General features: G+C 38.3%; 3 protein-coding genes across 7 annotated transcripts; 1 reads left to right on the top strand and 2 right to left on the bottom strand.

Moving 5' to 3' along the window:
* The first annotated feature begins 12,306 nt into the window (after positions 1-12,306).
* On the top strand, positions 12,307-15,750 carry LOC113306716 (FT-interacting protein 1-like). The gene has a single exon (XM_026555629.1). The coding sequence runs from the start codon at positions 12,649-12,651 to the stop codon at positions 15,649-15,651; it is 3,003 nt and encodes a 1,000-aa protein (XP_026411414.1). The 5' UTR covers positions 12,307-12,648; the 3' UTR covers positions 15,652-15,750.
* Positions 15,751-17,638: 1,888 nt separating this feature from the next.
* LOC113301694 (2-(3-amino-3-carboxypropyl)histidine synthase subunit 1-like) lies at positions 17,639-19,864 on the bottom strand. Of its 4 annotated transcripts, none has more exons than XM_026550484.1 (2): positions 19,769-19,864; positions 17,639-19,194 (listed from the first exon to the last, which is right to left on the bottom strand). In XM_026550484.1, the coding sequence occupies exon 2, from the start codon at positions 19,162-19,164 to the stop codon at positions 17,791-17,793; it is 1,374 nt and encodes a 457-aa protein (XP_026406269.1). In that variant the 5' UTR covers positions 19,165-19,194; positions 19,769-19,864; the 3' UTR covers positions 17,639-17,790. The 4 variants fall into 4 exon arrangements, with proteins under 4 accessions (XP_026406269.1, XP_026406267.1, XP_026406268.1 ...); XM_026550482.1 differs by having other exon boundaries at positions 17,639-19,191; XM_026550483.1 differs by having other exon boundaries at positions 19,773-19,864.
* A 533-nt stretch (positions 19,865-20,397) lies between these two features.
* On the bottom strand, positions 20,398-24,924 carry LOC113306714 (exosome complex component RRP45A-like). Of its 2 annotated transcripts, none has more exons than XM_026555624.1 (10): positions 24,769-24,924; positions 24,510-24,648; positions 23,729-23,938; positions 23,111-23,206; positions 22,904-23,018; positions 22,258-22,338; positions 21,987-22,172; positions 21,313-21,551; positions 21,117-21,175; positions 20,398-20,887 (listed from the first exon to the last, which is right to left on the bottom strand). In XM_026555624.1, exons 2-10 carry the CDS (start codon positions 24,644-24,646, stop codon positions 20,679-20,681), a joined length of 1,332 nt encoding a protein of 443 aa, XP_026411409.1. In that variant the 5' UTR covers positions 24,647-24,648; positions 24,769-24,924; the 3' UTR covers positions 20,398-20,678. The 2 variants fall into 2 exon arrangements, with proteins under 2 accessions (XP_026411409.1, XP_026411410.1); XM_026555625.1 differs by having other exon boundaries at positions 20,398-20,884.
* Between the last annotated feature and the right edge of the window lie 812 nt (positions 24,925-25,736).

Genomic DNA, 25,736 nt, shown 5'->3' with positions numbered 1-25,736 from the left:
TGCGGTAATCCAGCAGTAACTTCCCGGATGGTCACCCATCCCTGGATTGCTCCCGCCCGAGCACGCTTAACTGCAGAGTTTTCTGCCAACTCTGGAGCCAATTGTGCTGAAAAGGCCTCGGTGTTAGGGAAGGACAAATCATTACTTATATTCCATTCGGCCAACCACTGCCGAATATCGGGGTATTACAAAAACAGAGAAGAAATTCTTGTATCTTGCATGAAAATAATTTTTATTGATTACCGGGTAATGGAGGATATTTGGGGAGTAATGGCGAGATATTTTGGTCCTGTTGAGTATATATAGGGTGTTGGGAACTCAGAGAAAGGGGGATGGAGAGTTATGGGTGAGAATAGAGTATAGAAATTAGTGTTGCAGAGAGTTTCTGCTGCTGCCATTAGAGAAGAACACGAAGAACAATAGACTGCAAGTAGCAGCCGTTTTCTAGTGTCTTAAAACCGTTTCGTTTTCTTCCAGAAAAAGACTGTTGCTTCTGCGACTGTTTTGTGCTATAATTTTGTAACAGCTTCTTTGCAACATTTGTAACACCCGTAGACCATTGCAAATCTCTGTTTTATCTTATTTCTCCAATAAAAACACCATATGAGCTATGAGTTATCTTTTTGAGTGTGTTTTCACCATGTGGAGCTAGAACCCATCACTAGGACGACGGAGGAAGTTGTATTTCATCCTTCGGGTAATTTAATAAATTCCTTATTTACTTTTGCATAAATTTTAAATGATTTATGATTTTTATTCACCATTTGTTATCTTGTTAGATAGTGTATGCTTAGTCTTAGATGCTTTAGATACACTATGCTTGTAATTTACAATTGATGTTTTACGAAATCTACTTTGGCAAAGAATAGAGTTATTGTTTCTTTTGCTTTGAGCTATAAATGTCTAGGATTAATTTATGAACCCCATGAACATGAAAACCAGTGAAATCCCGAGTCCCGGTCTCTCTTCTTTCTGTGACAAATTTTGAATATATATTTTTCCTTATTTTCTTTATTAAATCTTAAAACAAATTCTCAACAAATCTGAGTGAACGAATCATCTTACTACAACATCATTTAAAAATACCATCAATTTTTGGCGCCGCCGACGCGGATCTGTTTATAGATTTGTTTTTAGGTTTTATTTTATTTGTTCTTTTTTACGCGTTCTGGTACTTTTGTTTGCTTTCAGATTTGGAGCTAAGCTAAAGGAAAAGAGAAGTGCTGAAAAGAAAGGCGAAGCCCAAAAAGAAAAGAAAAGAGAAATCCAAAAGGAGTGAAGAAGATTTTGTAAATAATTTTTATTTTTATTTTAGAAACTATAATTAAGTTTTTTATTTTTGTAAAGTTTTATTTTTGGACATTTTTATTTTTGGACATTGGACATTTTTATTTATTTATTTTTTTTAAAACCCTACGGAAGGGTACTTTTAAATAAACTGTTTGCAGAGAAGGACGACGATTATGATATCATCTCGGCCCCTCGGGTTCGTACATGACATAGGAGTCGTGGCCCGAGTCGACTTCAACGGTTCATCCCCCGTCTGGAACGGGAGGTAAGAATTCTAAACACCCGCGAATCCCCTGTCAGCGGGTTTACTGGATGATTTTGTATGCTTATATGTTGAGGACCTGAAATAGGATTTAATTTTCTAGTAAAGGGCAAGGCCTGGCCAAATCAAGATAAGGACTCGGATTTCATCACCGTTTTCTTCTTGCCCTCCTTAGGAAGACGTAACCTACGCGAACCTAAGCCTTAAAATTTGGACTAGAACGAGACCGATAGGGTAACGAGCTTAATAGGAAAGTCATTCGAAAAATATTGGTTACTCTTTTAAGCATACTTCGAAGTTCATGATGGTTTCTGTGAGTTGAATGCGTGACTGCGCCGCCTTGTAATGCGGTGAGGCCTTGGGTATCAAAGCTCCACGCAGCTTCCCTCGCCTCTATTCAACTTACTTTGACTCGGATTGATTCCGTAGGGGTTTGCTCAAATTGTAACGAATTCCCTTTCGAAGGATTAGAAGCTGGTCTAGAAACAATCTAAGTGGAGCGATCATGATTTTTGTTTGCTAGATAAAATAGGCTTGTTGTGGTCGAGACAACCTTCTTTGTGTTTGTTTAGAATTCCCTTGCAGTTAGGATGTCGAACTGGTATTATAATAGCCAATACAATGAGTATCCGACTGAGCAGCTTAGACATTATCCTTTTTATGACCATAGTGTGAATATTGATTGGGAACACGAAACTTTTGAAGGCCATGGTCCATACCATTGTGAGCCCAATTACTATCCACATACCCACATGTCATACGAGCAAAACAATCCTTCTATTTCTCTAAAAGAGTCTATCAAGAGTTTCAATGAGTCAGCACGGAAGTTATTTATGAAAGATACTTATAATATTCTTCTCCCAGAAGAGTCCGTAGAGCGGTCAACTAAGATATCTCTAGAAGAGACCCTCAAGCAATTTACTGAGAATACAGATAGGATTGTGGAAAAACTTGCTCAGGATAGTCTTAATTTCCAGTGTAGTTTTCCCAATACCACCCTCGAAAATAAGGATAGTTTTTATTCACATAATCAAGATGACGAGGTTAGAATTGGTAACACTACTTGTTTTGATAAGGTTCGATCATTTTCATGTTATTATAGTGATGATTATGATGAGGATAGTATTGATGAAGAACATGAAATATGTAGGCATAATGATCAGGAATTTGTTACTCCGATTGAGCGTTATAATGATAGTACTATTTCTAGTACAAATACAAATAATTTTACTAATTATTCACCTATTCAAAAGGACGAGGATTTGACTAGAGATACCCCCGGTTTAGATGATGTAGTATTTCCTGTCTACGAAGCCGATGATAGTTTTGAGGAACGAGTTTATTAGGAGAATATTGTTTTAGAGTCTAGAAATTCAGAAACACTAGTCTTAGAAGATGATAAACTCGTAGAAATAAGTGAGGATGAACCCAACTTAGAAGAATCTATTGACCATTTCCAGGAATCTGATGACCTAGAAATTAGGGAAGTTGTGACTAGTGTTTCTAGAGACACAGAAAACTCTAAGTTTGGGGGTGATTATCATTCTCCGTGTGCTTGAACTCTTAGAAAGTACCCTCCTGTAGGACTTGACATTTGTGCCTCAACCATCTTACAAGATTATCTTCATACACGTTTTCCCGAACCTAATGATGTCCAGAAAGAAGCTCAGTTGTTAGAAACCCATCCTCTGGTTGATGTGGTTAACTCAGGATATGATACTAAGATTGACTTTATTTTCCCACCAAAAACTTTTCAACCAATTGTGGGAAATTTTGATTTTAAGATGTGTCGGTTATTAAGTTTTGAGACTAAACCTAATCACTTTAGGATATTAGGGTCGACACATTTTCTTAAGGAAGACCACCTCTTTCATTGTGGTCAGCTGTGTGAGTCAAATCTGATTGACTTAGAGGATCCCCAGTTATTCAGGTTGTTGTTATGTGCTTATAAGTTCTTAGTTGAGTTTTTCCAGACTCTAATACCTGAACCGGATCTTAGCTTTGGGGAAATCCAACCGATGAAAACCTGTTATCTAGACCCAGTTGTAGAACCTGAACCTGAGCCACAACTAGATGTAGTTGTCTTAAACAAGGGTATGTTCGGCATCTTTTTGGTCTGTTGCAGTTTCCTCTTCTATTGGGTAATACTTTTTGATCCAGATGACCCACAGTTATTCCAACTACTTCTATATGATTCTATGAGGTGACTAATTCCTTCCGATGTCTGGCTGAAGACTTTAAACTTAGCACTTCTTGGGAGGTAACCCAATATTCTTGCGACACAGTAATATCTTTCCTTATCTCTTTTGCTTCAAGTGGTAACAGTTTCTCCTTGTTCAGGCTTTTAATTTTATCTTTAGAACATTGAGGACAATGTTAGATTTAAGTTTGGGGGTATGGGAGAAACATTTTAGTCGCATTTTTGAAACTTCTAGCGTCACATAGTACCCGGTTAGCTAAGTTTACATACTGTTTCTCACCGAAAAGATAGAAATTGGAATGCTAGAGATAACAACCTATTGAGACATTAGAGAAAAATACATTGAGATCCTTGAAATTCAGGAGAGAACTTGTTCCTTTCAGAGGGTAACCGTGATGGATCTAACCATACATGATAGAAAGGCAAGTAGGTCAGGAAATGCCAGAAAGACAAAGCAACCTCACAATGTAGTCTTAGTTACTGGATTGCGACTCTCTCTCAGTAGAAACTTATCATCATCAACAAGCGGAGCGACATCAAAATCTATGAAGAAAGTTGAAGACGTTTTAGGTTTAGAAGCAACAATAGAAAAGAATAATTCAAAAATCAAGTTGAAGTTATAAGAGCAAATGATATAAGTTGTTAGAATCCATGACACCAAGAAATCACAAGTTGCGAAGATCCAAGTTTTGGAAGTCCTTCTCTCATGGCCATGTAAATTGTTGTCTTGTAATTTTTTGTTACCGAAAAAAAAATGAAAAAAAAGAAAAAAAATGAAAAAAATGAAAAAAAATAAATCATCGTTACGTTTTGTTCAATAAGGCCAAAAGGGAAGTAGAAATTTATAAGTCGAGCAAGAAATCGAAGATAAGATTTAATTGTCAAGGTTATATGAGGTTCGATAGTTTATCATCAACAGTTGAAGACCGAAGAAGACGTTGTTTCTACTGAGCACTATGAGAGAGTCGAAGAAAGATACATTTGGTTGCTTTGTTAGTCCGCTTTCAATCTAGCACAAGATCTTTCTAGCACTGGTTTGACTCATCACACGTAATTAGTCCAGCTATGTAGCAGATGTCCCTCTCATTTTTATCTCTCTCCTAATCTTATCCAGCTGTAAAGAAGCGGACGCATCTTACAATGTTTATCTAGCTGTGTAGCGGATATCTCTTTATCTAGCAGTGGTGCGGATGTGTCTCCCCTTTTCTTCAGTCAGCTTTAGAGTTGACACCTTTAATTTCTCTGGCATTCTAGTTACTTGGAGATAGGTTGAGAATATGTATGTCCTCATAGCTCTTTGGATACTTGTGACCAAGTAGAAGTCATGGTTTTGTGGGTACACCTCTGGTAAACCCTCCCGAGATTAACTCGGTTTTATTTTTTATTTTCTTTTGCTCGAGGGCTAGCAAATAATAAGTTTGGGGGTATTTGATAGACGCATTTATGTGTCTAATTTGTCCTCAATGTTTCGTATTGTTAGTACTCGATTTCGTACTTATTATGGTGTTTTGTGTGTTTGTAGGCATTTTTGGGAAATAAACATTTTTGGAAAATTCGGCTCGAAAAGTTTCCCGGGGCACCCTTGGAGGACATGTGTTATTCGGACTCTCACCGTTGGCTAAGGGGCACCTCGGTTTATAAGGGGCACCCTAACTGGACAGCTGCTATTTACACTCCACAGCCGGATAAGGGGCACTTCTTCTTCTTCACGGGAGACATAAAATTGGCGGGAATTCTTCAGTTCAAATATTTTGTTACGGCAAATTTCTGGCGGAAGATTTTGAGGCGATTAATTGAGACTTAATGCCCGATATTGATTGTTACAACCCTGTTTCGATTAAACAGTGGTGGTAATGTGTTTTATCTCGGCAAATTTGGGTTGTGTGCGTGGGAATGACGTGAAACATGATTGAGAGACTCACGGGATTCTGTTGGATTCGTTTTGGAAAGTTGGAGCGAGTATACAGCGTTGTCATCTCATTCTGGAACGTGTATCAATCGGTTTGGAGTGTGTAAACAACAGCTAGCTGCGTGAGAAGTTAAAACAGGGAAGAAATTCCCGTATCTTGCATGAAAATAATTTTTATTGATTACCGGGTAATGGAGGATATTTTGGGAGTAATGGAGAGATATTTTGGTCCTGTTGAGTATATATAGGGTGCTGGGAACTCAGAGAAAGGGGGATGGAGAGTTAGGGGTGAGAACAGAGTATAGAAATTAGAGTTGCAGAGAGTTGTTGTTGCTGCCATTAGAGAAGAACACGAAGAACAATAGACTGCAAGTAGCAGTCGTTTTCTAATGTCTTAAAACCGTTTCGTTTTCTTCCAGAAAAAGACTGTTGCTTCTGCGACTGTTTTGTGCTATAATTTTGTAACAGCTTCTTTGCAACATTTGTAAAACCCATAGACCATTGCAAATCTCTGTTTTATCTTATTTCTCCAATAAAAACACCATTTGAGCTATGAGTTATCTTTTTGAGTGTGTTTTCACCATGTGGAGCTAGAACCCATCACTGGGACGACGGAGGAAGCTGTATTTCATCCTTGGGGTAATTTAATAAATTCCTTATTTACTTTTTGCATAAATTTTAAATGATTTATGATTTCTATTCATCATTTGTTATCTTGTTAGATAGTGTATGCTTAGTCTTAGATGCTTTAGATACACTATGCTTGTAATTCACAATTGATGTTTTACGAAATCTACTTTGGCAAAGAATAGAGTTATTGTTTCTTTTGCTTTGAGCTATAAATGTCTAGGATTAATGTATGAACCCCATGAACATGAAAACCAGTGGAATTCCGAGTCCCGGTCTCTCTTCATTCTGTGACAAATTTTGTATATATATTTTTCCTTATTTTCTTTACTAAATCTTAAAACAAATTCTCAACAAATCTGAGTGAACGAATCATCTTACTACAAAATTATTGAAAAATACCATCAATGCTTGGGTGTAGAGACGTGGCATCGTGCCTTGATGTCTCAGGATGTGCATCCTCCACGTGTAATTCTTCGGACACGTTGCAAATGATGAATTATGTGTATACAATTTACCCTTTTTCTTCTGATTTGGATGTTAGTCAAGGTTAGAAGAAAACTGTCTTCACAGCTTCTTCATATTTCCACAATAACTTCACCTAGATTTTAGGGCACGTTTCCCACTCCTTGCAATAACTCCTTCTTGAATCATGTGACGTTTTATCATCTTTGTTATAAATAGGAGAGAGGATGTCATTGAAATAAATTTTATTATTTCTTCATTCTCTTGTCAGTTCATATTCTCTGAACCTCTTAATTTTCTTCTTCTGTTCTTTGCTCCTGCTGGTGCTGCTTAGTTTCGGCAAGATCCTTGGAGGTCCCCTACTGTTTCTGCTCTTCGAGTGTTTGCGGATCATCTTCTTCCTCTTATTGATACTTCTGATTCAGGTATGGAGTTCTTACAGCTTTTATTTGCTTTCGATCAATTCTATTTTTTTGCTATTGTACCTAGGTTTCGTGATGAAGAACAAATATACGAAAGTATATATACTTGCCCCTGTTCTTTATCATGAAACCTAAGGATTCCCCGTTGATTGTTTGAAGCTAGTTTTTGATGGTCATGACTAGAAGAGGAACCAAGCTAGTTTTCTGCGTGAGGCTCGTGAGGATACCTCTCGTTTAGAAACCAAGGTCGCAAACTTGTAAGAAGAGCTGCGTCAAGCTTGATCATCTCATGGTCCTGAAGCTCGGGATTATATACAGCGGCTCGTTCGGGAGAGGGACGATGCCAGAGCTGAGGCCCATGCCCTTAGTAATGCCTTAGCCACTTCTCGGGCCGATGTTGCTCGTTTAGTGGATTCTGAAAAAGATCTTGAGATTAAGTGTACAGGCTTACCAAAAGGATAGAAGCTATGAGTAACGAAGTCAACCGTCTTCGACATTTAGACTCCATGAAGCAGGTAGAGTTGTATGAGTGTCAGTTTGCTCTCACAAATCTTCAATTGGATTATAAGAAAATTTCAGACGAGTATGATTTTCTCGACGATGCCCGGGACGCCGTAGTAAATGAATATGAAATGGCTTCGGCTAATGTCAAAGGTATACATTTGTTTGGTCGTGAGCAGTTTCATAGTTATAATTTTCAAATCCATTTGTGTTTTCTTTTTCAGAGCTCGAGGGACAGCTTAACCTTGCAAATGAAAGGCTTTAAAAGGCTCAATATGACTTAGTGCACCAGCAAGGTCAAGCTAAGTACTACGAAAGGCTGACCGGATCTAGGGACGAAGCAGCGAAAAAGGCAGCCACAATATCAACCTGACTACCGGAGGAATAGATCTTTCCAAAATAGAACTCCTGAGCCGACCCAGCAGGGATTGTCATTTGAAGATCAACACCTTCGTTCTCTTGATTCGGGGAGGGAGAAAGTGTAGGATCATCAGCAGGAATACCTCCTTGACCACCAGGGGAAATCTCCTCTTCAGTAGCTCTGTCACCAATATTCTCACCATCCTCGTGATTTTGGGGAGAAATATCTGTGCGCTCCTCACCATCGGAAATCAAGGAACCCTAATCCAGTCATGACCATCAAAAACTAGCTTCAAACAATCAACGAGGAATCCTTAGGTTTCATGATAAAGAACAGGGGAAAGTATATATACTTCCGTATATTTGTTCTTCATCACGAAACCTAAGTACAGTAGCAGAAAAAGAGAATTGATCAAAAGCAAATAAAAGATGGAAGAACTCCATACCTGAATCAGAAGAATCAATAAGAGGAAGAAGGTGATCCGCAAACACCCGAAGAGCAGCAACAGTAGGGGACCTCCAAGGACCTTGCCGAAACTAAGTAGCACCAGCAGGAGTAAAGAACTAAAGAACAAAAGAAGAAAATGAAGAGGTTCGAGAATATGAACTGACAAGAGAATGAAGAAACAATAAAATTTATTTCAATGACATCCTCTCTCTTATTTATAACAAAGATGATAAAACCGTCCCATGATTCAAGAAGGAGTTATTGCAAGAAGTGGGAAACGTGCTCTAAAATCTAGGGGAAGTTATTGTGGAAAGATGAAGAAGTTGTGAAGACAGTTTTCTTCTAATCTTGACTAACATCCAAATCAGAAGAAAATGGGAAAATTGTATACAGATAATTCATCATTTGCCACGTGTCGAAAGAATTACGCGTGGAGGATGCACAGCCTGAGACATCAAGTCATGATGCCACGTCTCTACACCCAAGCATCGATTATCATCTACACATGTTCATCACCGAGCCGATCCGACGGATAAGAACCTAGGAGCATAAAAGTATCGAGCCACTGAGAAGTACTGATGAACACCCGAGGATCTACTTTATTCCATCTCGAGGAGAACCTGAGATCAACGGTGGAGATTGGACATACTGACACAGATGGGACAGGAGCCGCAGACACCTGTCTGACGCGTGCAGACGACCCAACCACCCGCATTAAACGCCCTAAACATAGAGTATATGTCAATCAACCTATGGTGGAGAAAGACGTGACCCATCGTTACCAAGCATGACCGTTGAGATCCATCGGTCGAGAACGAAGATACCAGCGGGATTAGCACAAAGATCAAGAAGATAAGGTTGCAATTGTCTCTGACAGTGGACCCCACATTACATCCCTATAAATAGCCCTCTCCACGGAGAGAGAAGGGTCGACCAGTTTTGAGTGAGTATAGGAGATCTTAGGAGAAAGAAATAGAAAGAGTAAGTATGAATTCCATTTTCCCCTTTAGCTTCGTAATTCACACAGAGTCAGTTGACTATCATTGTAACTCTTCAATACATAGTGAAACACCAACCCCGTGGACGTAGGCTTTAGTGATGAACCACGTAAATCATTGTCTCATTTGTGTTCAACACTTTACTTTTTGTTTTATTATTATGCCTTAATCGTATGCATGGTTTAATTTATTCCCCGTGACTAAACAATGACGAGCCCGAAGACTCAGAGTCTGATAGGCTTCGAACTCATATTGTTTTATATGTATTTTATCTCTCCCAATGATTTTGTATGAAATGCGAATATTGTTTGTGAACATTTGGATACATCCTTATTTCTGTGTTCACAAAGAACTTGGTCCATGAAGGAGATTGCATGTCTAGTAGCTAAAAAATAATAGTGTCAAACAACAATGCCAGGTGTTTTGGATGAAACAGTCATATTATCTGAAAAATTGCTTTCTTTTTAGGGATTCATCTTTGCTCGGCATGAAGCACATTTTGGCAAAAGAAAGAGGGAAGAAATAACAACACAGCTAGCAAAGCCTATTTTGCATTAACATGCGAATGTCAAGCCCAACTTGATGAACTTGTAAATCTCACTATCCCAGAGTTCATGAGTTTTAAAGCTTCTTGACAATACATGACCTTTGTTCCTAATTTGTAGAGAAAACAAAGTCATGAAATGAGTACCTAAAACATTATTGAACAGAAGCCAATTGGAAACTTTAGCTACACTTAGGTCTGGCCCCACTCACAAAGTTCTCATCACTTCTTTCTTTTCTTTTCTTGTTTCAATGAAACACCCTTTGAAAGATTATAAATATATGAGCCCCAAAAACAGATGTTGCATGTGGCTCCTTCGATGCTAGTTACTAGAAAACAAAAATGAAAGCTAGCCAAGGCTTTTTGGTTCGTCCCTTCAACGCAAAAAAAAAAAAAAAAAAAAAAAAAAAAAAAAAAAAAAAAACCATAGCTGAGAACACAAACACAACATCTACATTTCTCTACCAAATTTAGATTCTTGACTCACAGTTTCCTTTGATTCTTTGGATCTTCTATTCTTCTTTTGTGAGGTTCTTTTGTAGTGTTGCTTAGGTTAAGAACTATTCACACATGGAGGAGCCCACACAAGAATCCACTCTTTCATCAACGCCACCCACTTCAATTATTATTTTGACTCTTTACTTTCACTCAATTGTCTTCAAAGAAATTTGGTAAAAATATGCTATATGTGCGATGATGATTAACAGATTAAGAGTAGAAACGAAGACAATTAAATTTTAATGTTTATGAATTAACATAAGCATACTAGCGTAGCATTAAACCTGTCTATTATTTTGAAACGGAGAAAGTACATTGCAGATTGCTTTTCTGAACAGTTTCTTCCATCTTTGTTACTTCCTTTGTGCATTCCCTGTTTCCGACGAGGAAATGTGCATGGTGAAGCACCACCGTCTACTTTCAGCCACCCCAGTACTTTTTCATATGTATTTCTATTAGCATGCCTGGTATAGTAACCAGTAATGCATGCAAATGATATTTCTTGTAGTTTTAACAGAGCTAGTTAGTTAGCCCAACAAGTTTGGCAAAAAATTTTATAGCAACTAGTTCTTTGTATTTTTTCGTCATGATAATATTCTCTCTATCAATGGAAAAAAAATTCGAGGTCCCCTCCGAAATTCATCAAATGGTGCATTGGCCATATTGCTAACAAAAAAATAATGCAAAAATAGGTGTCTTTTTAACCAATCAATCAATAAATCATAGAGGTGAAACCTTTTGTCATTGGATTTGTTGTGTCAGATCTTTAAGAGATGTCGTTTTCGACTTGTACACTGTCAAACACTAAAACAAAAGTGAGGTAAGAAAAAGGGGTGGGCGAAGATATTTCTTTGAACTTGTTAGACTTCACTTCAGTTGCTGATAATAGTAGTCCTTGATAGCATCTGCTCAGCTGAGGGTCTTTGCAACTAGTGGAGTAATACTGTATGGTACATTGAGAGGCCTTGGTAGAGCTGAAATCATCACTGTCCAGAGTCCGAACCCTGTTTTAAAGGTTTAAAAATTGTTAGCTAGGCAATTCGTAGGCCATGTGCCATCAGTGTCATTCATTTTCTTTCCCTAAATTCGTATGCATATACTTCATGTTGTAGTGTAGCCCAAGTCTAGCAACTAACTACATAATAATAACTTAATACAAAAGTTTGTTGTACATGACATCGACATCAATGGTACTTTTCCCACTTCATATCTACAGATTATCGTAAAACCTAAGGGAACCACGTTTTGGTTGAACAAAAAAACTCTAGATGATAATGAAATCCTCATACTTAAAACGAGATAAGATACCTCGTTTTGAGTGGATGGTAGTTCATTAAGAGAGTACGGTTGTTTTAGACAAAATGCCGAGTCGACATGACAATCGCAGGAAAGAAAAAAATAATGTCAGAAGTGTGATTTGAACCCACGCCCTCTTTCGAGGACCAGAACCACTCGGCCATCCTGACGTTTTTGATGTCTGGCTTTTGTTTTCATTACACTAATTCGCTTATTTTTTTCAGACCGGCTGGTGGTCCAGCTAAGCCGTAGAAAAACAATGCATTTAATAAGAAGGGAAAAAAGTCAAAAAAAAATAAAATGGTGATGAACTTTATTCACTTCTCAAAAAAAAGTTGTTGCCAACCAACCAAAATGGTGAAATTCAATGGAGCATAGAAAAAAGTGAATTTAATACTAATAATTTAGAGCATTAACAACCACCTGTGTGCAATCTTGTATATACAGTACAACACTGTAATTCTCTGATAATTGTGACTTGCATGATTCCTAAGGTTTACAGACAAGACCATCAGATCAGCAACTATTCCAAAAAATTTCAAACCAAAATAAAGTTTGTGTCCACCAAAAAAACGCTCTTCCTTCTCAATCAAACAATATATATTACAACATAAATGGGTCCTGTGACTCCACTTCCACCAAAAGACCCTTGTTCTAATTTCTGTCTTCTTGCTTCTAAAAATAGCTTCACTTCCTTCTCTCATCCACCGCCAATTTCTTCTCTCAACCTCTCTTTTTAACCCAATCTTTTCCTTCTCCTTGCATTTCTTTGCTAATTCTTCTTACTATTTGCATTATCAAATTCTCTTCTAAACTCAAATTATAGCCATGTCAAAACTAGTTGTTGAAGTTCTTGATGCAAGTGATCTTATGCCCAAAGATGGAAATGGTTCTGCAAGTCCATTTGTAGAAGTTGATTTCGATCACCAGCGTCAGCGAACACAAACCAAGTATAAAGATATTAATCCATCATGGAGTGAACAACTTGTGTTCAATGTTGCAGACCCAAAAAATCTTCCTAACACCACTGTTGATGTTGTTGTATATAATGATCAGAAAGGAAACCACCACAAGAATTTTCTCGGACGAGTTAGAATATCTGGGATTTCTGTACCTTTATCTGAATCTGAAGCTGCAATCCAACGTTACCCACTTGAGAAAAGAGGCATATTTTCGAATATCCGTGGTGATATAGCTCTCAAAGTTTATGCCATCTGCGATCCTTCTTACTCTGCTGCGCCAATGCATTTTGAAGGTGTCGGCGTAGTAGAGCCTCAAAAATTAGAAGAAATCCACAACAAAAAGTTGGAGGAAGAAGTAAAGAATGATGCTGGGAAAAAGAAGAAAAAGAAAGAGAAGGAAAGGAGGACATTTCATTCAATTGGAACTACTAATTTTCACACAGCTCCACCTCCATCCTTCTCTGGCTTTGGGTTCGAATCTGGCAAACCTGTAACAACAGAAAGAAGAAGTGATTTTGCACGTGTAGGGCAATCAACAGCAATGCATATGCAGTTTCCAGGACAGCCTGAATTCGGGTTGGTCGAAACAAGCCCGCCAGTAGCAGCTCGAATGGGGTACAGAGGGAGGTACAAAACTGCAACTACCTACGATCTCGTCGAACAAATGCATTACCTATATGTGAATGTAGTTAAAGCAAGAGATCTCCCTTCTATGGATCTGACTGGTAGTTTAGACCCGTATGTCGAAGTGAAGCTTGGAAATTACAAAGGTGTCACCAAGTACCTTGAGAAGAACCAAAATCCTGTCTGGGGGCGAATCTTTGCTTTTTCAAGAGAAAGATTACAGTCAAATTTGGTTGAAGTAGTACTCAAAGATAAGGATTTTGGCAAAGATGATTTTGTTGGCCGAGTTGCTTTTGATCTTTCAGAAGTACCTGTCAGGGTTCCTCCTGATAGTCCACTGGCACCGGAGTGGTATAAATTGGAGGATAAAAATGGGGTGAAGGTTAAAGGAGAAGTGATGCTTGCTGTTTGGATGGGAACCCAAGCTGATGAATCATTTCCTGATGCTTGGCATTCTGACGCTCATTCAGTCAACGTCGAAAACCTTTCCAATACTCGTTCGCAGGTTTACTTCTCACCCAAACTTTGTTATCTCCGCATTCATATCATTGAAGCTCAGGATCTTGTGCCTTCTGATAGAGGCAGAAATCCTAATACCTTCGTAAGGATACAGTTGGGAAATCAGCTTAGGATTACTCGGCCTTCCCCCAATCATTCTGTGAATCCGATATGGAATGAAGAACTCATGTTTGTGGCATCTGAACAAATGGATGATCGGATAATTATCACTGTTGAGGATCGAACTGCACCTGACAAGCATGAAATCTTGGGAGTGTTGGCTTTACCTGTTTATGCTGCTACACAGCGGCATGACCACAGGTTGGTAGATCCCAAGTGGTTCAACCTCGAAAAGCATTCATCTGCAAAAGAAGATGAAGAGAAGAAAGAAGTAAGATTCTCTAGCAAGATTCATCTCCGTCTTACTTTAGACTTAGGTTACCATGTTCTTGATGAGGCAACTCATTACAGCAGCGATCTACAACCATCAGCCAAACACTTAAAAAAACCAAGCATTGGTGTTTTGGAGATAGGGATATTAAGTGCTAGAAATCTGCTTCCGATGAAGGCCAGTGATGGTAGAGCCACCGATGCTTATTGTGTTGCCAAATATGCAAACAAATGGATTCGAACTCGAACCATACTCGACACATTAGCACCTCGTTGGAATGAGCAGTACACTTGGGAAGTTTATGATCCTTGCACAGTTATCACTATTGGGGTATTTGATAATTGTCATCTTAACGGAAGCAAAGAGGATCAATCCAAAGATAAAAGGATTGGCAAGGTGAGAATTCGGTTATCCACGTTGGAGACTGATCGTGTTTACATCCATTACTACCCCTTGTTGGTCCTTCAGCCTGGTCTCAAGAAAACAGGAGAAATTCAGTTAGCTCTGCGTTTCACTTGCACGGCATGGGTTAACATGGTGAACCTTTATTCAAAGCCTTTGCTGCCCAAGATGCATTACTCTCAACCCATATCTGTCCATCACTTGGATTGGCTTCGGCACCAAGCAATGCAGATAGTGGCTGCTCGACTTTCCCGCTCTGAGCCGCCACTCAGGAGAGAAGCTATTGAGTACATGCTTGATGTGGATTACCACATGTGGAGCCTGAGACGAAGTAAAGCAAATTTTAACCGAATAATGTCGCTCTTATCTGGAGTTATGGCCATTGGTAGATGGCTTAATGATATCTGTATGTGGAGGAACCCAGTGACTACTTGTCTGGTTCACATCCTGTTTGTAATTCTAGTGTGCTACCCAGAACTAATCCTGCCCACTACCTTCCTCTACCTGTTTTTTATCGGGATATGGAATTACCGCTTCAGGCCAAGGCAACCTCCACATATGGATGCAAAGTTATCTCACGCAGATAGGGCCCATCCAGATGAGCTTGATGAAGAATTTGATACATTCCCAACTTCACGACCACCAGATCTTGTGAGGATTAGGTATGATCGGCTGCGAAGTGTTGCAGGACGAATACAGACAGTGGCAGGTGACCTGGCAACGCAAGGAGAGAGATTGCAAGCAATACTGAGCTGGCGTGATCCAAGGGCCACTGCTATCTTTATAATTTTCTCATTGATCTGGGCCATCATTTTGTATGTTACACCATTTCAAGTAGTGGCGATATTACTAGGTATTTACATGTTACGGCATCCCAGGTTTAGAAGCAGGATGCCTTCTGTACCTTTCAATTTCTTCAAGAGGTTGCCTGCCAAGTCAGACATGCTTCTTTGAAAAAATAAATAAAAGTAGATGTTTTTGTTAATGGAACATATTATTATTATCCATGAATAAATCAAATACTGGTAAATTCAGTTAACTTTCGGGAAGAAATAAGGAATCTATTATGGTGAGGCTCCCAAAATCCTAACAATAAACTGACAAGAAAAGGAAAGAGAAAGGATGTGAAAAAGATGCATTTTCCCTGGTCCATGATCCAACCTACAGAGAATAAACCTTTTTCATGCACTTCCATCTTTCCAGACCACTTTCTTATGTTTTGGAAGAGGCTTAGTGTTGGTTCTTGCATTAGATTCTCTTGCAGTTTCACTAACTCTGAGGAAATAAAAAGGGAGCCAAATATAGATTTCTTAGCAATCTTTACAGAATCTAAAAAGATAAATGCCAAAAAGGTATTCCGTAATTATAATACTGACTCATTTCTGACAGTCAAGCCGTGATCATTTTAACAGAAAGATGGTGTCGAAAAGAAAGTGCATATTCATTCATCCTTTTTGTACTCACTAGTCACTACTCTTCCAAATGTAATTTAGATGTTAAAGGTTCTGTATTCGTACCCATCTTTCTTTATCCTCCTGGACCTGGTCCACGAACTTCACACTTTACATAACCACTAGCTACATATTGGAGTCCTGTTATTTCGATTTTCTAGCCCTATCCTATCTCTTGGGGTGGTCAGTGGTAGTGTGGTGCGCTTACAAAATCATTTGACCTCTGTGGTTTCTCAATACAAAATGAGCACATCTGGATGTCCTTTGTTATGACTAAGTTTCATCTGCGTATCACAGCTCAAATCCGAAGCTTTTTTGGTCATTGACCACCTTCTAGTTCTTAGAGCTATGTGCAACTACATGGACTAGCAAGAGCATAATTTTTCTGATGTCCACCGTCATTGTATGCCTGTTAATACTGCAAATTTTATTTTCCAAAGTTGGAATTGAAATTCCACAACAAACCAACTAAACAATAACGCATCAGTCCTACCTAAAGGTTTAACCTAGTTGACATGTACACATTCAACACAAAACAGCATACATGTCGCACAAAGTGACAAAGAATTCATCCTCTGACAAATAATCATTAAGTCGTCTATATGTGGCCGTATATGTTTTGCAAGGAAAGTAACAATAAGCCAATAAGGACACCATTATATAGTCAGTCACGTATATAAGATCTAAAGAATTCAGTGTTAAAAACAAATGCCACCAAACAGGGGAGAAACCTAAACCCCAAAGTCCTAAATTATTGAAAAACAATTCGACTAACAATTTGTGATAAGGCATTGTTAATGCTGCATTATAAACACAAGACATCCTAATTAAATTTACCATCATTCAACATGAAGTAATTTAAAAGAAATTCACAAATAAAAGAGTTTGCAAGAAAATCAAGAACATGGAAGAGAACCTACCGATTGCCAACCAACTTGAGTGCCCTAGGATTCAAGAATGTCCTCTTTTACCTGGGCGGACTTCATTTCCAGAGAGACAGAGAGCTTTGTCAGGAACTGAGACAACATACAGAAGTTCCTACTAGTGTTATCCGACCCCCCGGCTTATCATTAAATCACATGTCGCCTGTACTCATTCTATGATAGAGTCAACTGGTCAAGAAGGCAATCAAGTTTCAACCAAAAAAAAAGTCAAGAAGGTAATATGATAAATAAAGTCAGTGGGCTAAACCCAACACTGGCACAACCTGTTGTTTACTGCAAAAGTTTAAAAATTATACCCCTATTCAGGATTCATGAATCACAGCAGTGCCAAGGAGACCTAATACCTGAGAAATTTAGAGAAAGCGATAGAGTAATGTAGCCACCAGGTCCTAAAACCTCCATACATGATCGGTCGCCTTTTGTCTCACCAGCATAGCAGCACTGTGCAAAAAGAAATCTCGGTAATTCGAAATCTAAGTTGCAAGAAGATAAAGCAGAGACTGAGAGAAAGAGATTGGGAGATAGAGAAAGGCTAGACAATCCAAGTCATGAACACAGCTCATAAATTAATCATGAGATAAATGATACATATTAAGACAAACATGGTTGGTTATGCTATGATCTAAACATCTCCCTCTTTTCCAACAAGCAAAAACAAAATCTTAAGTACTAACTAAGCAGGCATCGAAGGGTCACAATTAACCAACTACTCCATTATTATTACTGGTACAAATTTGAGAGTTTCTGTGAGGAAGCCGAGTTGATTTTTTGGAGTAAGCGCCATTCCATTCGCCTCCATCGTGTGCATAGTAATCCATAGGATAGTCTGTGCAATTGTCATTGCTGTTGCATTCACATACCTTTCTGTTGTTATTCATGCAACATGATTTGTTCTTTTGACAACCCAAACTAGTATTCGATGATGATTTCTCCCACCAACCGGAAATGAGCCCAAGAGCAATTTCAGCCTCAAATGAAGTCAAAAGAGGTTTTGTGAAAGCTTCCCCCCAATCTATAGATAGTCGAGGACAAGCAATCTGGATCCAAGCATCTATAGAATCACCAAATAATGCAATGCGGGCAGGAGAAATCTCTGACATCAATACTACCGTCCAAATAAAACCTCGTTCCCTCATCTTTTCCTGCAGCCGATCAAGAACTCTGGGGTTACCCTGCCGTCCCAATGTCCCAAGCACAAGACCCCAACTCTTAGCTTCCCTTGCTTTAGCAATAGCATTCTTCCTTACTTCTTTCATTCCTTTGTGGTCATACTCCTCCAAGAACAAAACCCCACTGTAAGGGTCATAACGAAAAGCCTTAATTTCAGGGTTTGCAATCATAAAGGCTTCAAGATGGAATCTTCCATCGGCTACAAATATAACCACATCGGCAGACCCTTTAGGAATACTTGGAGAGGTGCAACCAAGAATTTCCCCGCCAGATAATGGCTTGGATTGCGGGACTAGAACCTCAAAGCCAGCACTCTCTAGGGAAGATTTTGCAGCATGAATTGCTGTAGAGAACTGAATCGTACCCGCCAAGGCAAGCTTTTTTGATTTTGATACTGTTCCATCCATGTTTAGCTTGATGGTATCAATGAGACGCTCCACATCGATCTTGATTTCAACAAAGACATAGAGAGAAGGAATTTTGGTGGTGTCAATGGGAACGAGGCAACTGTGTCCATAGTGGATGAGGAGGTCAGCACCCAGAGCAGTGGCTGAGAAGTCATCAACACAACAAGCACCATAGGTAACATCACCAAGGACGAAGCAGTCATCAAGCTTGCAGAAAGTTTTAAAGATGTCAGAGAGAACAAGAGAATACATGAGGAGTCCTTCGGGAAACTGGAGGGCGACGCGCTTAGCTCCGGCTGTCTGTATACGCCAAACGCATTTGTGAACCTCAAAACTGTAATTGGACGGGAGAAGGGAAATTGCTGCGTTAAGTGCAGGATCATTGGTGATGGAATCCGGGATTTGATTCTTGATGAACCTCTTAGGAGTTGGTCGAGGTTTGTTCCTACTAGGATCCAGACAGGGTAAAATAAGATCACTCCTATTGTTCTCCATCTCTGTTATCTTGTTACACTGTAGTCTCTGCTAGAAAAATCAAGATATCGAAACAATGTCAAATCCAAATCCCTATAGCAGAGTGTATAAATACAACACCATGTAAATTATATAAGCCATCTCAATGCACTACACTACACAGAAATGATCAATTTGTAATTATTACTGACGAAGAGCTAATTGGTGCACCTTCCCCCTCTAAGTAAAATGTCATTATTAGTTATGGATTCAAGCTGACTAATCTTGTACTATAAGATACTCATGTTAATTGATTTGATTAATGCTGAGAAATAAAACTCTGGAAACAACACTGGTTCTGTGTTTAACAAATTTATGTAACAAGGCAGCTCAAAAAACTATTCAACGAAGTACTCAACCAAATTACCCAAAAACCTAACGATTCGATATTCTAAAACTGCCATGTAAGACTACTACTATATATATATGATAAGATCTAACGAATTCAGCGTTTTCAATAAATCTGACCTAAACCCTAAACCCCTATTGTGGAGTAATTTTGAAGAAATTCACAAATAAAAATAGTTTCTGGGTAAGGTCAACAACGTATATAATAATACAATAAATGGAATCATGGAAGACAAACCTACAGAATAACAATCTTGAGCACCCGAGTAATCCAAGGAATGTCCTCTTCTACTTGGAAAAATTCAGTTGCAGAGAGACAAAGCTTTGATAAACAGTAGTTCCAGTCTTCCAGATAGTGTTATTTCAACCCTGATTTATCAGTAAAGATGCGTCGTCGGATGTGTAGAACCGACCAAAAAGAAATCAACTTTTCATGTCCAGCTTTCTCCGAGTCCGAGCCGAACTAGTGTTATTTCAACCCCGATTCATAAGTAAAGGCACCACGTCGGATCTATAGAACCGACCACAAAAAATTATGAGAGGGCTCAAAAACCAACTTTTCTTCTCCAGCTTTCTCCAAACCTATCGGCTAAAAACAGTTTCCGGATGTAAAATGCATACCTTTAACTGTTAAGGATTGCTTTTGTTAGTTTCTGAGAATTCTTCAACTTGCAGTATCAGATTTTTTAATAGTTATCAGATTTTTTATGTCTTTATAGTTATTATACCAAAAATGGAGCACTGGTACAAGTCTCATAAGTTTTAATCAGTTCAATTTGCTTGAGCTTCTGAATGACTGCAAAAAGGTTTTCAACATTATTTTCTAGAGGTGAGAAAGAATGTAAGATTTCCAGCAACCAAACAAACTAAATCAAAAAATTCGTCAGACCCTACAATTACACTGATGAAAAATCTGCCAGCCATGATGTATATATCATTTGACACATCCTTAGTTAAGCTATTCCAGATAAATATGATTTTGTAGATAAATATTCAAAAATAAGGTTTGGTACATCATGTACTTTCTAAACTATGATAATGCCCCTTTCCCCTATACTCCACCAATCAAGTACACAAGGGTAGAGTTATACAAGATAGTGTGACCTTCCCATTTGCAGCCATAATCTCAGAACATGTCATCCAGAAAATTAGGATGGTGTCTTCTTTTTTCTCTTGTTTTTTGGTTTCACAGCATCTTTCAGAGTCTTCACTTCACTAGACTGTTGCTGTAATTGGGGACTTTGGACAGCTTCATTAGGTTTGGAATCAGCACTCCCGACATTTGAAATTGGTTCCTCGTCCATGACTTCATCAACTATTGATTCTTTATGTTCCTTACTTGGTGTTGACCTACCTGCTTGATTCAAAGTTAAACATTTAAAGAAACTTAGTTTAGAGATTACATCCAACTATTGATGGTATGAATAGAACAAAATTCTCCCGCAACTTCAGCATCTGTTAAATTCAGGTTTCTTATCAATTTAATATGCCAACAAGAAAACATGTTCAGAGAAGAGCATTAATATGGTAAACACAGCCTCGACATGTGTTTGAAGAAAGAATGTAAAGAGTCATACAACTCATACCAGACACAGCTAGAGATGTCTTTAGGGAATTTGCATCAACTCCTTTCGAATATGGATCCCTGAAGACAACAAAAAACAAAAGATTAAAATTAGATAAGCAGATAAATTGGTCAGGAGTTCAGGACCTGACGCATCATGTTTACCACAGTTGTCAAAGATAATACATTTTAGTAAATCGTCTCAAGTTTAGCATTACCAATTAGAAGGCGCTCCTACAGAAGCTTTTACAGAGTCCCCTCTTTTTAGAGTTTCACTTCCAATTCCATTACTGGCATGGCTGCAGCTCTCCTCTGATTTATCAACTGAAAACCCACCTCCTTTCTGAGTAGGTTTGTCCATCATTACGGTATCAGGTCTACTTATACTGACAGCAACTGAAGATGATGGGTGACGCTTGATCTTCCTTGCTGCTCTTTCCGTACAGTGTGCTTCTACCTGCACAAACTTATTTTAGATGACTCGGACATAAACACGACAGTCGCTCAACCAAAAGATCACTTTACATCTACCTATTACTAATAACTCTTAAGGTGTTCTCTTTCTCTATCCTGCGCACCTCCAGCAACTGTCACTCTATGCAGTGTGAAAGGATGGAGAAATAACTAAGTTACCAATTGCATATTTAAGGTGTTTAAGGAAATGAAGTTTGAAGCAAATATCACACACTCTTCTAATAATACACATGTGGGAGGACATCTGCAAATTAGTCTAGTGACTACCCAGAATAACCACAACCAAGACACGTTCAAATGCCACGCAGAACCTAACAAACAATGTATATAACCAAGCAATTTCTTAATAAGGGAGATATTAAATAAGAATATCGGATTACGAGTATCTAAAAATTGTACAATTGAGGGGAATACTCACAGCACTTCTTATTTTGGTCGTAATATCGTCAGCTTTTCCTTTTGCAATACGTAAACATTGCATGATTGAACTCTGCATGACACCTTCTCCGACTTTTTGGATGGAACAGATATCACCATTTGCATTTAATGTAGCCGTAATTCTTCCTCCCATAACAACCTCCTCGTCGTGGCTTGGATCAATCACCTGGACACTCGCATGGTTTCAGGAGAAGAATATGCAGAAATAACTAAACTATGATATCCTTTCGAATTGGATTCCATTTCCTTACCATAACGTTTCCATCGCCAAAAATTCCAAAGGTAACTGCAATGGGCAAGTGATGTATTATCAGAGGAAGTGGCTCTTTCACCTGAGATACAAAAAAAAAAAGAAAATAGCTGGTAACCAGACTTCTCAAGATATTACTCTAGTCCTTTGGGATAGGAGCCTTCAAATAGTGTTGTCAAGTTTCACACGTCCGCTACATATTAAGATTTTAAGACTAAAGAATTCAGGCCAAATATAGCCCAATTACTTGAGAACTTATCATTCGAAAAGGAGTTTATAATTTAGTATTCAAAATAGCCAGACTTCAACAAACCTCATGAAGAGGATGATCTGAGGAAGACAAAGTGGATTGCGATGTTTTACCGTGTACTCAAATCTTAATCTAGAAGACATCAGTTAACAGTTGAGACATAAATGTATGAACACATGAACAGAGTGTTGTCATGCTTGTCAGTATAACATGTGTGATGCTAATAATGTCAACAATGGAGAATAAAACTGACTTAGCATTCTTTCAAGCAAAAAAGGATATTTTGACAGTTTTTAGAGATGGGTTGACTTTCTTTAGTAGGTGAATCCATTTACAATAGGTGTAGAATCAGAAACAAACAGGAATCTTTAATATTTATTCCCAAATAAGGACTGACCTCGGGTGGATGTACTATTAGTTCCTGCCCGTCTTCTCCTCCCAATGTGCATTCAGGCCTGCGAAATGTCATGAGTGCAGCCAAAGCAGCAATGTTCGCAGCATCAACAAGATTCCTGATACATTGACAAAGCCAGAGTTACATATAACTATTTGTACACAGCATTAATATTGGTTTCAAAGTATGCATTGTTTTGCAACTTCTTACCCTCCATTGTCCAGAATATGAAGATCAATACGGATGGCCCACACTAGTTTTGCTGCTAGGACACACAAAGATTCAGTATCCACTGCCCTGCTTTCCCTGCAGTACAGATTTTAGATTTTCAGATAAAATCTGAAAATGATACAACTTAATATGATATAAATCTCATAATGGAACGACTTAGTGAAAGAGAAACTTGCTTCCAGGGTAACCTACTTAATGGACAGTATAGCTTAATGTGTTACCATGAGTAACGGTAGCTATTTTTCTGTCAAATGATACAACTTAATCAATTTTTCTTTCCCATTGAAGCTACATGATTTCATGTTTTACAGATAATAATGGGAATTTGACATGTCTCTAAAGAATCAAGTATATTACGAGAAAAACAAGATACAGTACCAAGAAAAAAAGGGTACCAAAACTTGCATGAGGCCTAATCCTAATCTAATTAACTCAATTTACATAATTTGTACTTTTCTCGGATTCCAGGCCCTTCTCGTGGAATTAAACATTTCATGAGCAAGTCCATCCATCACTAAGAATTTCAATACAACAAGACCAGGGATTGTCACAGTGAATCAATATCTCGAATTTCTATAAGCAAATAAGTGGTATCACCTTAAACCACGGTCTATAATACGCCCTAGTTCAACAGCAAACTCTCCAGGACGCCCTGCTTCAAATGAAGGATCGGCCATTGGTGAAAACTCAGTATATATTGAAAGAGTTCCTTCATTGGGCCTATCACGATAAGGTTGAACTAGTTGAGAAGTCACAGAACCCATCACAAGAGTTTTCCCTAGCTGCACTTCAGATGAACCATCCTCCCTGTGAATCCGTAGGCAAGGAAAACGAAGCATGAGAATTTCTACAAGCCAAGTCTCAGTACATACACATTTATAAATAAGCTGGGTGAATAATTATCGCGTTAAATTCATTTACGTGACAGCCCTAAATCAACAATCAATAAAAGTTAAAACAAGGCTCGAAACATTTCAGAACCGAGATTTAAGGCCTGTTCATCGGCGTTCAAAAGAAATAAGGTCAAGAATCGACAACAAGACTTCCGTGCTTTTCCATGAACCCTAGACAAATGGACAAAACCCTGCCCACACACCAACTGATCATCTTAATCTTATACAGTAAAAATATTAAACTTGTCATAAACCCTGAAATCAGCTAGACTTGTCAAAATCCATCAATTACCCCCAAACATATAAAACAATTTCTGTTGGAGTTTGAAGCTGTATCAAATTATAGGGTTTTGATCACTCAACACAGTATTCAACCCAAGAAGACCCTGGGAATCAGCCATATTCTTCGCATTCATTAAGGTACAACAATCTTATGCAAGTAATGAAAACGACAACTAAAACTTATCAGAGAAGTAAAAAATTACCTCCCAAACTTAATATTTAACCCACGATACTGAAAAGATGTGCGGCCATCAACTCTAAGGTCCGAAAGCAGTGAAATCTCGATGAATTTCTTCTCATTATTTGTCATCTTCCATGTATTAGATAACCTCTGCTCCATCTCTGAATTACGTCAAAAAAGAAAAACACTTTAAACCCTTTTGGTAAACAAAAAGTGAAACCATAAACCCTAGATTCTGAGCATCAAAATAAAAGACTTTATAATGCAATGAGAAAAAGTACCTGATACTAGCAATTTTCGGCAAGAGTAGTAGAAGAGAAAGAGGAGTGAATTTGTAAAGCCCTAATTGAAAAAAATGAGGGGGTTTTACTTGGCGGCAGGAGGAGAAAGGTTTTGGAAAATTAGAGTGGGAGCAACTAGAACCAGGCAAATGGGGAAGGAATAGTTAACACCTTGAACCGATTATATCTGGTTTCAACCGTGACACTGATCTTTTGTGATACTGGGCAGGGCAGACCCACCCACTCCGAAAACACTTAAGTTGGCCCAAAGTAAATTCCGGACTTCCGTATGACCTAGGTACTAAAACAATTTTATCTCGGGAAGATTCTCGGTCAAATCTCGTAGTAGTTATCGAAATTTCATTTTCGAATTTTATACTTGTAATATAATCGGAAAATGGGTCATTTGTCCAAATATTTTTAAAACATGATTCAAATAGACGAGTAAAAATTAATATGGGTGAAATGGGCACCAAAAAAATAGCAAGGATGAAACTGGATTCATCCTGACTTAAACTTAAAAATAGCAAGATGAAAATGGATGCATCCTGATATAAATTAAAAATAAGGAAAATTTTTGAAAATGGGTAGGATGAAACTGTTTACATCTTGGCTACTTTTACATTTTTGTCCATTTAAACAGTATCAAAATCTAAATGTCCTTTTCACCCAGAAATTGTTGATTTTGGTCTTTTTAACCAATTTTGTGTAATATAATTATATCAAACATTTCTCACACATTACATTATTAAGTTGTATATACGTAGTAGAAAACCTAAAATTCATATTAATTTCAAACTGAAAACACAAGAATAATATAGTTCGACTGCTATTTCTGCCAGTTCTGGTCAAATTCCAGCCAATTCCAGCCGAGTCAACCGAGAATTCCGAACAAATCTCATGTTGACGAAATCAAACATCTCGCTATCTCGATTGCCGAAACCGAAATTTTCAACGTGATCTCGGCC

The sequence above is a fragment of the Papaver somniferum genome, chromosome 8, assembly GCF_003573695.1.
Source record: "Papaver somniferum cultivar HN1 chromosome 8, ASM357369v1, whole genome shotgun sequence".
NCBI classification, from domain to species: Eukaryota; Viridiplantae; Streptophyta; class Magnoliopsida; order Ranunculales; family Papaveraceae; genus Papaver; species Papaver somniferum.
This window is presented reverse-complemented; position numbering and strand designations above follow the sequence as displayed.